General features: G+C 47.2%; 1 protein-coding gene across 1 annotated transcript; it reads left to right on the top strand.

Annotated features, from left to right (window-relative positions):
* The first annotated feature begins 10941 nt into the window (after positions 1 to 10941).
* On the top strand, positions 10942 to 13977 carry LOC126036220 (sperm-associated antigen 4 protein-like). The gene is given in 5 exon segments (XM_049795748.1): positions 10942 to 10947; positions 11778 to 11843; positions 12647 to 12814; positions 13178 to 13267; positions 13794 to 13977. Coding segments are annotated over 5 exon segments (486 nt in total). The 3' UTR covers positions 13950 to 13977.
* The last annotated feature ends 450 nt before the right edge of the window (positions 13978 to 14427 follow it).

Below are 14427 nucleotides of genomic sequence, written 5' to 3' on the forward strand. Positions count from 1 at the left end.
GGCGGCCGGCAGGGGGCGGGGGCTGCGGGGAGCGGGCGGCGCGGCGTGCCGTGCCGTGCCGTGCCGGTGGCGAGCAGGGCCGGGCCGTGCCGGGCCGTGCCAGCAGGTCGAGTCTGTCGCGACAGCGAGCCCTGCCCCGAGGCAGGTCGGCCGAGTGACAGCTGAGCCCTCGTGACGGCCGCTGGCGCTGCCAGCCGTCCCGCTCCGCCGGCAGGTGCGAGTCCTGCCTGCGCCGGCCGTCCCCTCCCGGGGCGAAGCGTGGTGCCTGCACCCGGGCACTGTCCCCACATCGCAGTGCCTTCCTTTCGGGGGGCGCGTTCCCTCTGGCAGTCCTTTTCGGTGACGCATCCCTGGCTGTCTTAAGGAAAGCTAAGCAGAGGAATGAGTGGGATTTCCCGTCTCCAGGCCAGCCGTTTACCTGCCGACAGTGGCAGAGCACGGCTGTGCTTACAGAGGAGAACGAGTGAAGTTTTCGTCCGTATTTTATGAGTAACGTGCTTGACAGTAGAGGCATGACAGTGTCAACTACTAGGCTACATTTATGCGTGTGGGGAAAGAATTTTCTTAGACTAGACTAGACTAGACTATTTCAGTTAGAAGGGACCCAAACCAATCATCTAGTCCAGCTGCCTGACCGATTCTGGGCTCACCAAAAGTTCATACGCGCTGCTAAGGGTGTTGCCCAAACGCCTCTTAAAATACCAACAGGTTTGGGGCATCGACCACCTCTCCAGGAAGCCTGTTTGGGCGTTCGACCTCCCTCTTGATAAAGAAATGCTTCCTAATGTCCAGTCTGAACCTCCCCTTGTGCAGCTTTGAACCATTCCCACACATCTTACCATGGGATCCCAGGGAGAAGAGGTCAGCACCCCCCTCTCCACTTCCCCTCCTCAGGAACCTGTAGAGAGCAATGAGGCCGCCCCTCAGCCTCCTTCTTTCCAAACTAGACAAACCCAGAGTCCTCAGCCGCTCCTCACAGGACATGCCTTCCAGCCCCTTCGCCAGCTTTGTTGCCCTCCTCTAGGTGCATTCAAGGACCTTCACATCCTTCTTAAGTTGTGTGGCCCAGAACGGCACACAGTACTCAAGGTGAGGCCGCACCAATGCTGAACAGAGCAGGGCAATCAACCTCTTTTGAGCAGCTGGTTGTGCTGTGTTTGACGCACCCCGGGATGGGGTTTCCCCTCTTGGCTGCCGGGGCACGCTGCTGACTCATGTTGAGCCTGTTGCCAACCAGCACCCCCAGATCCTTTCTGCAGGGCTGATCTCCTGCCACTCCGCTCCCAGTTGGTACTTGTGCCTTGCATTGCCCTGTCCCAGGTGCAGAATCCAGCATTTGGTCTTGTTAAATTTGATGCCACTGATGATTGTCCAATGCTCCAATCTATCAGATCCCTCTGCAAGGCCTCTTGTCCCTCAAGACAGTCAACAGCACCTCCCAGTTTGGTACCATCAGCCGTGAACAGAAAAGATCAGATCATTTTCCTTACAAATAACACCACTTTTTTTTTTTTTTTTTTTTTTTGTAAGTTGTTTTCCAGAGACTAAAACATTTTTTTTTATAACCGTGATAGAGATGCTTTACAAGAACTATGCAGGAATTAGACCTCCTTTTGTTAGCTGCTTGCTGACTCAGCTTTTCTGAGCAGCGTGCAGAAGGATCATTTGTTGTTTTGATAAACCAGTCTGCAAGCTACGTATCAAAGAATCATAGAATGGTTTGCTTGGAAGGGACCTTTAAAGATCATCTAGTCTGACCCCCCTGCCATGGGCAGGGCCATCTTCCACTAGATCAGGTTGCTGACAACCCCATCCAACCTGACTTTGAACGCTTCCAGGGATGGGGCATCCACAACTTCTCTGGGCAACCTGTTCCAGTGTCTCATCACCCTCATCATGACAAAGTTCTTCCTTATGTCCAGTCTACACTCTTTCCATTTAAAACTGTTGTCCCTGGCAAAAAGTCTCTCTCCATTGTTCTTATAAGCCCCCCTTATATATTGAAAGGTATATACAATAAGGTCTCCCTGCAGCCTTCTCTTCTCCAGGCTGAACAACGCCAGCTCAGGCTTTCTTCACAGGAGGGGTGTTCCAGCGCTCTGACCATTTTTGTGACCCTCCTCTGTACTGGCTCTATCAGGTCCTTGTCGTTCTTCAGCTGGAGACCCCTGAGCTGGACGCAGTACTCCAGGTGGGGTCTCAGAAGAGCGGAGTAAAGGGGCACAATCCCCTCCCTTGACCTGCTGGCCACGCTGATTTTGTGCAGCCCAGGATACGGTTGGCTTTCTGGGCTGTGAGTGCACATTGCCAACTCATGTCCAGTTTTTCAACCACCAGTATCCCCAAGTCATCCTCTGCAGGGCTGCTCTCAATTCCTTCATCCCTCAGTCTGTACTGATCTTGGGGGTTGCCCTGACCCAAGTGCAGGACTTTGCACTTGGCCTTGTTGAACCTCATGGGGTACACATGAGCCCACTTCTCGAGCTTGTCCAGGTCCCTCTGTGTAGGGTTCAGTTATATGGAAGTTAGTTATTGGACCTGAAAATAGCTCATGGTCACAAGATTGTTCCAGGCGCCTTTAGAAGGCCTTGAACAGAATAAATAAGAAGATAGAAGAAGAAAGATCCCAATTAGGAAAACACAGGTGCACATTCCACGATAAAGGGAACTTGGCACAAACAACCTCAATTCAGGGGCTTATCTTGACCAATTGGACTAAGACAAGGCTTGTATGCTTTAATTAACACAACCAATTATGTCTTATGTTTGTGCGCGTGGACAGTATCGATGTAACCAATCACCGCTTATGTTTGTGCACGTGGACAGTACCGATGTAACCAATCACCGCTTATGCTTGTGCGTGTGGACACCAAGTGCTTGCATGTAGTAGCCAATCAAAGTCTCTCAACAACTTAGAGAATTGTATAAAAATGATTAGCTAAGCTCAATAAACTGGCGACTTTAATCATCACATTGGTGTTCCGTCGTCCAGGCCCCGCACAGATTAATCCCTAAACCCTACATTTGGCGACCTCCGACGTGATCCGAAGAGGAACAAGAGGCAACGCTACTGAAAAGGCGGGGGAATTGCCGCGGACCATGGTGGCTTGAAAGACAGCACCGGCACTGCTCGAGAGAGGCAGGACACTGCTTGGGAAAAGCAGGTAAAATCGTAAGCTTACGTTGATAAAAAGGGCGGCAAGGGTTTCGCAGCATCTGCGAGGGAAAAGACAGCCGGAAAGATATTTATGAGGCTGGTTGAAAAAACAGAGAAAAATATTAAAAAGGACAGAAACCTTTCAATTAGTGTGGGTACAGCTTTTGAGCTTAGTACCTGGAAAGCTATCGGAACCTCCCTATGGGATGAAATTAGTGACAGGTCTAAAGAAGTTAAAGGTCTTGCAACTTTAGGGAAATTGATTAAGACAACTCTGCAAGAAATGAAAGCAGATCGTAAAGTGTCTGCGTCTGCTTTTGCTGCTCTCTCTCTCCAACCGCAAGTGAAAGGGAAAAGCGGGGAGAAAAACATAATGCAGCGAGAGAGACTTTTTGGAGCTTGTTCGCCTGCTCCTGTGCTCTTGACTTCTGCTCCACTCCCTGGGACTGCCGATATTAATCAGCCATCTGACAGTTCCCAAGCCTCCCTAACTGTACGATTAAAGGAAACTCTATAGAATCAGGGAGTGAGCAAAAATCCGCCTATGAGAAAACAGTCCCCAGATACCACCGTTCAACATGAACAAATTATACCTAGCATATACCCTGATTCAAATAATGCAAACGAGGATTTGGCTACTATAATACAAGAACAAGAGAAAGCTAAAATACATGCTGAAGCTCACGCTGTAGCACTCGCGGTAGCATTACGACTGATGGTGCGACAGGGAAAAGGAGACTACGGCCCATACAAAGACCCCCCCGCGTGTCATCGGTGCGGTCAACCAGGGCATTTGAGACGTGCGTGCCCTCAACACATAGCAACGCAGCCTCGATCTGTGCCGGCACGGACTAACAGCAGCCGGTCAAACTTTCCTGGGGTCTGTGAGAGGTTGCAGAAGCCTCTGTACATCCACAAAAGCTATCGCTACACAAAGACATACGAAATGTACATGATGTACAAAAACTTGTCGGAGACCTGCAGTGGATCCGGCCTTATTGTGGTATCACCAATACAGACTTACAACCGCTGTTGGACTTATTGCGGGGCAGCAATAGCCTAACTTCTGTACTACATCTAAGTGCGCCCGGGTGGCGAGCCTTGACAGCAATTGAGCAGAAAATCACATCATCTATGTCTGGCAGATATATCCCTGATTTGCCCATAAATTTGTATGTATATAACTCAGACAAGGAAGTTGCGGGAATTCTGGGTCAGTGGGATGAGCAGCAAAAACAAAACCCATTGGTAATACTAGAATGGATATTCTTGCCTGCTAGCATGTCAAAAACGGTAGTCACTAGAATTGAAGCTCTGGGGATGTGCATTCAAAAAGCAGGGGTAAGGGCGATACAAATTTCAGGGAAGCAAATGGACAAAATCATTTTACCTGTATCACTTGATATTGTGAGTAATGCCATGATGAAAAATGACTGCCTTGCAGTAGCTCTGCTGGACTTCAAGGGGGAAGTAGATAATCACTACACACCCCCACCCATTATTTAAAACAATGTTAACAATGGAACCACACTCTATCTGCAGCAATAAGCCGCTGGAGGCCATTACCGTTTTTACTGATGCTAGCAGCAAGACAGGTAAAGCAGGATTTGTATATTTACAGGATGGATCCTGGAAATCCTAAGTCATTCTGTCAGAGGGGTCAGTACAAGTGCTTGAGCTATTAGCCGTATGCTCTATTTTTAAAAAATGGGATAAAACACCTGTCAACCTTATTTCAGATTCTCAATATGTCGTGGGGATAGTCAAACGTATGCATAGGTCCCTACTAAAAACTGTAAACAATAAGCAGCTGTTTATGACACTTTTAAAATTATGGATGTTACTAGAAAAACGGACAGACTTATTTTTTATCGATCATGTTCGTAGCCATACAACGCTGCCGGGATTCATTGTGGAAGGTAATGCGCGCACGGATCAACTGGTAGTAGCCAATGCAAACATCTATTTTAATACACCCAAACCTGATTTGTTTGGACAAGCACTGCTATCCCATAAATTTTATCATCAGTCGGCAAAAGTGCTGAGTAAACAATTTAATCTTCCATTGCAGCAAACCAGAGCTATTCTTGCTGCTTGCCCAGACTGTGTGAATATTCCAAACTTACAACCACAGGGGGTGAACCCCCGGGGATTATCACCATTGCAAATTTGGCAAACAGATGTTACGGAATATCCCAGTTTTGGGAGATATAAATTTATTCACGTATCTATTGACACATATTCGAACCTTATGTGGGCTACTGTTCATATATCAACCAATGCTGAAGCCGTAATTAAGCACCTTTTGGCAGCATTTGCTGCCATGGGAGTGCCAACAGAAATTAAAACAGACAATGGCCCGGGATATCGCGCACAGTCATTAGAAACTTTTTTACAGATGTGGGGGGTAGCTCATAATTTTGGCGTACCCCACAATTCCACTGGTCAAACTATTGTTGAATGTGCACATCGGACCTTAAAGGATCGTTTAAACATTTTAAAAACGGGGGAAGATATGCGGCCCTGTACTCCCCAAGAGTTAATAAGTAAAGCACTGTATGTTTTGAATTGGCTACAGCCACGTGGTACTGAGGATCAGATCCCAATTAATAGGCATATGTGTGGGAACAAAAATGTTGATAAAAATCAGCCGCAAGTTTCAGTATTCGATCCGGTTTTACAGCAGTGGCAAGGACCTTGCAAATTATTTACGTGGGGAAGAGGGTATGCTTGTGTTTCCACAGGTAACGAACAACCCCATTGGATACCGGCGAAATGGGTCAAGCCATGGATCGAGCGACCAGATGCCATAAACAACTCAGAAGAGCAAGAGCAAGAGGCAGCGGAGACGTCAGCAGGTCCTGAAGCCCTAGATAGACCGACTAGACAAATCACGACGGAGACCGGCAGTCAATGTGGAGATTAAGAATGCGTGTAAAAAACATGGAGTATGATATCATTTTTGAATATGTATTTTAGTGCGAGTGGGTAGAAAAGAGAGTTAATCACAAAAAAAAAAAAAAAAAATATTTTTTTTTTAACCACTGTAACAGACATTCAACTAATCATAATCAACTAACCTACTAACCTATAACTAATTGTATAGAGGCTAAGCAGTTTAGAATAAGTGCTGTAGAGAATAAGTAAATATATATATAGTTTAATGTTAATCAGTCCTCGGCGAAACATTACTCACAGAAGCCGAGTGTGGAAGTAGTTTTAAGATACCTGATATGTAGTCATTCATTAAAAAAAAAATAAAAAAAAAATAATTTTTTTGCTAACAGTTAGTTAAAACTGAAATTAGAAGTAAGGTCATAGACTCAGTTAACAATCTAGAAATAGGGTGATGGGAGAGTCCATTTTTCATTAATAACCTCGGGGCGAGATTATGCTTATGTTTTCACAGGTGCAAGCCCCTGATGGACTTCCGTTTGATTTATGCGACCATCATCACCTGAAGCATCATAGATGGTGCGGCAATACGAATTCCACCTCAGCCAAAAACTAATGCGTAGGTCATCTTAGCTAACATAACAGATTAAAATTCTCAGTGCATTATGGCCGCATCACAAAGCCCATGAACGAATTGATAAGATAACTATGACTTGTGCAGTGCGCCTGGCCAGCGAGTGAATGCGTCATAGGTTTTCAATTGAGGTGGATTTTGGCACCCGCCGGCCACGTGTGCTAAAATCCATTCCTCTGAAAATGTATAAATACCGGGATTTTCCGAAGAGCATCAGGCTGGTGTGCAGCAAAACCATAGTTGCCTCCGTAGGGACACCCACATAAAACTGACACCTACTGATTGCTGGGCTACGTTTGCGGAACAAGACAGCAATATGCTATCCAAAAAAAAAAAAAAAAAAAAAAAAAAAAAGTGAGAGAGGGGGAGATGTAGGGTTCAGTTATATGGAAGTTAGTTATTGGACCTGAAAATAGCTCATGGTCACAAGATTGTTCCAGGCGCCTTTAGAAGGCCTTGAACAGAATAAATAAGAAGATAGAAGAAGAAAGATCCCAATTAGGAAAACACAGGTGCACATTCCACGATAAAGGAACTTGGCACAAACAACCTCAATTCAGGGGCTTATCTTGACCAATTGGACTAAGACAAGTCTTGTATGCTCTAATTAACACAACCAATTATGTCTTATGTTTGTGCGCGTGGACAGTACCGATGTAACCAATCACCGCTTATGTTTGTGCGCGTGGACAGTACCGATGTAACCAATCACCGCTTATGCTTGTGCGTGTGGACACCAAGTGCTTGCATGTAGTAGCCAATCAAAGTCTCTCAACAACTTAGAGAATTGTATAAAAATGATTAGCTAAGCTCAATAAACTGGCGACTTTAATCATCACATTGGTGTTCCGTCGTCCGGGCCCCGCACAGATTAATCCCTAAACCCTACACCTCTGGATGGAGAGTGGCTTGGCAACTACATCAGCCAATTCCCTCAGGACCCTGGGATGCATCTCACAGAGTCCCATGGACATGTGTATGTTCAGGTTCCTTTGGTGGTCTTGAACCTGATCTTCTCCTACAGTGGAAGGGACTTCATTCCACCAGTCACTGCCTGGAATTTCAGGGGCTTGAGAGCTGTGGGAAGAGAGATTACCATTGAAAATTGAGGCAACAAAATTGCCGAGTACCTCAGCCTGCTCCATGTCTGTTATTACCAGCTCTTCTGTCTTATTTACCACAGGGGGTGCATTTTCTTTAATCTTCCTTTTCTGGCCAATGTGCCTGTAAAAAAGCCATTCTTATTTTTCTTTGCATCCCTTGCTAGATTCAGTATAGTGATATCTGTCAAAATTCGACTAGTATGGTCCTCAAGAGAGAAACCTTGTCTTTACCAGTAGCTATGGAAATTGGATGACAGTTACCTTCCTGCAGAGTTTCATGTTGTGAAATGAGCAATTTCATACAGTTAGACTTGAATTATTACTGAATCTTGCATAAGCTTGTATCCCAAATCATGGACTTGTCCCTGAGTGAACATGCTGTGATAATTTTAAAGGGATAGCTTCTGTATTTTAACATTCAGCTATATGCCTTATTCTACTTCTAAACCTACAAATATTTTTCATACATCTGCATTTATTTTTTTGTGCTTTGTTCTGGATTGCAGGTAACTTATGCCTTTGAATCACATCTGACCCATAACAAGCCAGTTTTACCTTTCTGTAAGCTGCTACAGTAGATGAAAGCACAGAAATTTGAAATGAGATTTCTGTTGTATTAATGTTTCCTTCTGTCCTTTATGTTGGCTGCAGCCTAAATCACATTTCACCTGTCTAGTTACACATTTATTATTGTAGTAAGGAGCATTTCAAGGCTATAGTCAGCAGGACATCATAGTAGTCACTCAGAGAGAACTTTTGTCTGTTTCACAAAGGTGTTTTTTGAAATAAGGTCAATACTGTGTTTGTGCAGGCTTTTTAGCAGTGAGAGACCACATCAGCTAACTGGTGCTAACCCATGAGGAGCTCACAAGCTATTCATATCCCCAGGCATACACTAATTTCCACAAGAACTGTGAAAAAAGTAGCTGCATTTTGTTTGTTTGTTTGTTTTAAATAAACTGGAGTGCTGTCCCACACTAGCCTGCTCTATGTCTTCCTTAGCTAGCTGAGGCAAGGAGGCAGCAAACTGAAATTCCTTGGCTAAGCAAGGGTAGTAATACAATACTACGGAAGTGTTGAGTCTTCCCGTCTTCTGCTATTATTTCTATTACTGGCACTTTTAAGGTCTCAAACAAGATCTAATCTTGATCTGTGCTCTATGCACCTAGTGAGACACTAGGTGTTCTCGCCTGAATTCCAGCAGAGAGACATGATGGAAGAAATTTGAGAAAAGACTTAGCCAACATCAGTGGCTGAGCTGCTACAGGTCAAATCTTTCAACTGTCAGGCCTTCTGGTAAAACAAAGGATGATCAAGATGAGGTCCTCTCCAGCTGGATCTATTTAGAAGAGGGTGGGGTGTGTGGCATGGGGATAAATTAAGAAATAGGCAGCAGAGGAAAGGGTAGGTGGATCTTTCCTGGAATTAGTTGGAGGAGCAGTTTTGGAAGAGTATGATGTGTTTCTAGAGTAGAATGAGGCAGGCTGAAGACTGGGGAGAGCGGTAGAGGAGTCATGCTTTCATTTTCCCTTAACCAAACTGGTGGCCTGGCTTTTTGAAGTTCCTAAAAGGTCCCCGGCTATCTATTTCAGGGCAGAGTTTAAACAATGTACAGAAAGACTCTCCATTTTCTTCAGGAAAGAGTAACTACCTATCTGGGAGCAAGGAAAGGAGAACAGAAAGTTCCTACAGGAAATAAAGGCTGGCTGGGCAAAAAGCAAGAGACAAAAGGTGCAAGTGTCAGAGTATGTTGTCCCAGTTCACTGTCCATAAGGTTGTGAAAAGCAAACTGTGCTGTTGGAGGGATAAATGCTAGGAAGCAAGGGAATGACTGCACCTATGCTTTGAGGAGCTGGTAAAGGGCTTTTCATTTCCTTCCAGGTCCCAGATCTGTGGGAGCGAGAGTACACCTGAAGTGACATGACTGATTTGGCAGTTGGTCAAAACATCAGAAAACCTCCTTCTTGGTGTGCCTTTAACCTAAAGGAAACCTCTGTTGCTTGTCAGCGCAGACACAGGATGATGTTATGGATACATAACCGGTGAGCCATTTGCGGACATTTGGATTTACTGATGTAAGTGTGCTCTAATGTAGAACCAGTGTAATAACCCCAGGCATAGTTGGACAGGGAACTTCTTGTCTACAGTGTTAACAGGCAATATGGTATTTACAAGCTCATAGTCTTCTGTGTATTATAGCAGTTACTTGTTTGTGACAAAAAAAATATGTTTGAGACAAATCCAAATATGGATTTGGAATAGGAACACTTACAGGGAGGCAAATCTAGCCTTGAAGCAATGTTAATCATCAAATGTACCACATAAAACTGCCTGAAAAAATTGACAGACCTATTCTTGACAGGGACTGTCTTGCCAGTTTAACTTCTTAATGGGAACACAGTGACTTCATTTAAAAATGGGGATGTTCCAGCTGGTAAGTTCAAGACGCTTCAAGAGTCTTTATACATGTGACTTCTCAGTGACAACACCCTCTCTACACCACCTACTTCCTCTGCCATGCAGTTAGTTCCTGATAAGTTCCTGTTTAAAACAACTGAAACACCTCTCTCCACCGCTGATTAGTTTCATTAGCTGCTGTATTGACCCGCAAGGTAAACGTTTTGCAAGCTACCAGCACAATAAATGCCAAATTGACCAAAGACCTGTCCCAGGTTTTATACGTAGTGTGTCCACAGTCACAAAGTTCCTTTGCCAAGGCTGCTTGTTCTAATATCACTAAGGGGAAGAAATGAAACCACCTTCTGATTGCATTACAAATTATATGGGGATGGGGATGCAAAGTATATGGCAGCAACTGACAGGAAGGAAGAAGTATTCTTACAGCTCAAATGTTAGTCTAGTTTTGCATTGCAAGCTTATCCCAATGAATTATGTCTTTTCAGGCTGGAGATATGAAGTGATACACTTCCTTTTGGTAAGCTTAAAAGGCAACCTAGACTGTCTAGGCAGGTGTGATCTTTTGGACCAGCTGAGAACAGACAGGGCAACATTTGGAAGAGTGCCATTTGAGTTTTTTTAAATGCTTGGAACCATGCTATAAAACAAACTGTCGTAAAATACCTCATTCTTTAAGCATGCTACTGTCGCAGGTCTGTATTCTGGTTGCTTGCTAGACAATGTATGATATAAACATGGAGGTTAGTTAGCGTGATATCACTATATTATTCAGGAGTAAATACTGCTTTTTTTCCCATGGAAGAAGGAGAATTAATCAAATTTAGTGATTGGAATTACTTTGCTGCAGTGTTCTTTTTATCCTGTTCCTTTTTTTTTCCTTCTTTTTTATTCTTTTTGTTCCCAGTCTCTCTGTATATCACAGAGTCAGAGAATGGCTGAGGTTGGCAGGGATGTCTGGAAGTCATCTGGTCCAACCCCCCAGTCTCAAGCAGGGCCACACAGAGCTGGTTGCCCAGGTCCATGTTGCGGCAACTGAATTAAGCACTCAAGCTATCTGTACAAGATTCTGTTTATTTCACAAGAGGATCAAACTTACATATCTTTCAACAAAAATCTAGAAAGAACTAACAGCATACAGCCAATACTACTAACACAGGAGCACATATCTGGCTCACCTGGGATGTTTGCCAGTCCTCAGAACAGTTAAAAATAAAAACATTCCATACACATACGCATGACTGTCTACAGCTACATCTTCCCAGGCATACACAAGGCCATCCTCCAACCTGGCCTTGTAAAACTAGTTCTTCAAAGGCTTGACGAACATGCAGCACAACAAATTCTAAGAGTTCACTCTTGAAAACAAATGCCAGGTGTTCCAAGCTGCTCCCACACATGTCCAGACAGCTTTTGAATATCTCCAAGAAGGGAGACTTTACTAACTCGCTGGGCAACTGGTGCCTGGGCTTGGTCACCCTCACAGTAAAAAAGTGTCTCCTGACATTCAGGAGGAACCTCCTGTGTTTCAGTCTGTGCCCACTGTGTGACTGTTCACTCAACTCCCGCTCAGGTGTTGGCTAACACACAGCTTATGCTAAAACCTGATGCATGTTGGGAGCAGTGCCATTTGGTCAAAGTGAGAGCAACGCGTAGGCACAACACGGTGACCAGAAAGGGCTGAAGGTCATTATGCAGCCACTGTCACCTGCAGCATGCTGTCTCCTGCAGCCGTGATGCTTTCATGTTGGTTGTCTGGCAGTTTCTTCAGGGTCTGCTAACTCATGGAAATGTTACAGACCAAACTTCCAAGCTGGAAGGTATAAACACATCAGCTTACCCAAAACCTTTTTGAAGCAAATCCAACAGCAGCTGGACTGCTGAGGTTTTTGTGGTTCCCACTGTAATACAGGGCATCCCCACACCATGACAGAGGAGGAAAGATGAGCACTCTCACTGTTGGCTAGGTAACTATTTTGTTCCTGGGTGCACGAATCACAAGTTATGAGTAGTGAGTTATGAATTACAGAACTCATGAGAAAGAAATCTCATGACTTGGGGAATGAGTTCCCCAAGAACTCATGAGATGAGTTGGGGAATTCATATGCTACACCAGTCTGTACAAAGGGGATAGAACTCCTCTTTGTCATGTTTGTTTTCTCTCCTCATGAACTCATCAGGTTTAATTTACAGAGTACATGCTCTTCCAAATTTGAGAGATCTGGATGGACCATGACACCACTGCCTCTTGCCTCGGGCAGGCGGTGGCAGGGAGAATACCCAGCACCTTGCCCCGGCAGCTTCTGCCTGCTTCCCAACACACCATTCATTTCAAGCACAAGCACAGCCCACAGATGCAGTGCCGACTGTGCTTCTGGCTGCAGGGGAGCACGGCGGGGCCCCCACACCCTTGTGTTCATTGCTTTGACCCTCTGCTTTCAGCCGGATGCTTCCCCGGGTTACTGCTGGCCTTTCCAAGGGTTTCGGAGTGTGGTGCTGATCCGGCTGCCCACAGAAACGCCACCGATGGCCATCATCATAGAGCACGCCTCCAAGACAGCCTCTCCGCTGGGGACTGTCTGCGGTGCCCCCTGAGATTTCACTGTCTACATAAGTTTCTGCTGGGCGCTGGGGGCTGGGACCTGGCCGCGGGGAAGAGCTGTAGCGGGGATTTGCTGCTTTCTGCGCATCTGCCGAGATTCGTGTGCTCCCAAGCACCGCCATTCCCTGTGGGGAAGTTGCAAGGGACACGCGGGGTGGCATCACCCCTCCTAAGTCTTGCTCAGCATGTTTTGGCCCAGCACCTCCGGCCGCCGAAAAACACGCAAGGAGGAGACTCGGCCCCACTGCATCCTGCGCCAGATCGCGCTGGAGGTGCAGGAGCGGGGTGCAGATCACGGCCCCGGGTCTGGCATGAGCATTTCCTCGTGCTTGCGTCGAGCCTGACCTGCTCCCCTGTGCTTTATCTCCAAGGGACTGGATGAGGAAGGCAAGGAGGAAACTCTGCTGGGGACGTTCACCTACACCGTGCAGAAAGGGCCGACCCAGACCTTCCCTCTGCAGGTAGAGTGAATGTGTGTGGGCAAGAGGCCAGGGCAGTAACGCCGGTTTGCCTGCAAGTTGCTTGCAGAAGGAGTGCGGACGGTCCCTGCCGGGGCAGGGGCCCGACCCTGGCCAGGAGAAACGTTGGTGGGATCGGGAGGGAGAGTGGCATCCGGCAGGGTGGCAAAAGCAGAACAGAGGCCGCGCTGGCCCCCAGACGCCTGGGTCCCCGGAGCTGCCTGGCTGCAGCCTCCGGGCAGGCGGTGGCAGGGAGGATGCCCAGCACCTTGCCCTGGCAGCAGGACTTGCCCCGGCACGGGCGGGCCTCAGGTTTCCACAGCTGCCCGCCACGCTCTCCGAGGCCGGGCGTTTGGGGGTCCTTTGCCACCTGGGTGGGAGAAGGGAAGGAGGGAGAAGCTGCCGCCTCAACCACGGCGGGAGCTGGTCCTGCAGCGGGGTTCGGGCTGGCGGAGGAAGACTCGCGGAGGCTGCTGTCACACTTTACACGCCAGGGGTCACGCTGCTTTTTGCTGTGGTTTCTTTGCAGAACGGGATCCCCAGAGCCTTTCGGGTTTTGAAGCTTGGCATACAGAGCAACTGGGGAAAACCGGGGTACATCTGCATTTACCGAGTGCAGGTGTGTGGGAAGATGGTGGGAACCAACGCCATCGGCGTGAAGCATGTGGAGACCTTCCCTCAGTAAGAAATAAAGAGGAAATTGGGGAAACAGAGCAGAGGGATGTGGCTGTTTGTTAGCCTGGTAGGCCTCTCAAAGTGGCCTGCTTCTGCCTTTCGCAGGCTGAGGCCTTCCTCAGGCTTCCCACTTTCTCTCCACCACGGGGGTGTTTCCGAAGCGAGCAAAAGGAGGCCCCGCTCCCACAGCCTTTCCTTGCCTAAGTTCCTTGGCGAAATCCTCTGGCTCAAGGGCCGCCCCCCCATCTTGCCCCAGGAAGGAGTCGTCGGAGCCCGGCAGTCTTTGGGCGTCACGATCCCCAACGCACGGGCCCGCTCCATTCAGGGGGCACCTTGGCTCTGGGGACAAGGTCTAGTGGTGGCCCACGTGGGGTGCTGCCATGCCTGGGACCCGCCAGGGGTGTCTGAGGTGTGTGAGGAGGCCAGAGCAGGCTGACCACCGGGGAGGGGGGCGGATGCTGGCTCAGCTCCCCTGTGCCCACCTGCAC

Source organism: Accipiter gentilis, chromosome Z (genome assembly GCF_929443795.1).
Source record: "Accipiter gentilis chromosome Z, bAccGen1.1, whole genome shotgun sequence".
NCBI classification, from domain to species: Eukaryota; Metazoa; Chordata; class Aves; order Accipitriformes; family Accipitridae; genus Astur; species Astur gentilis.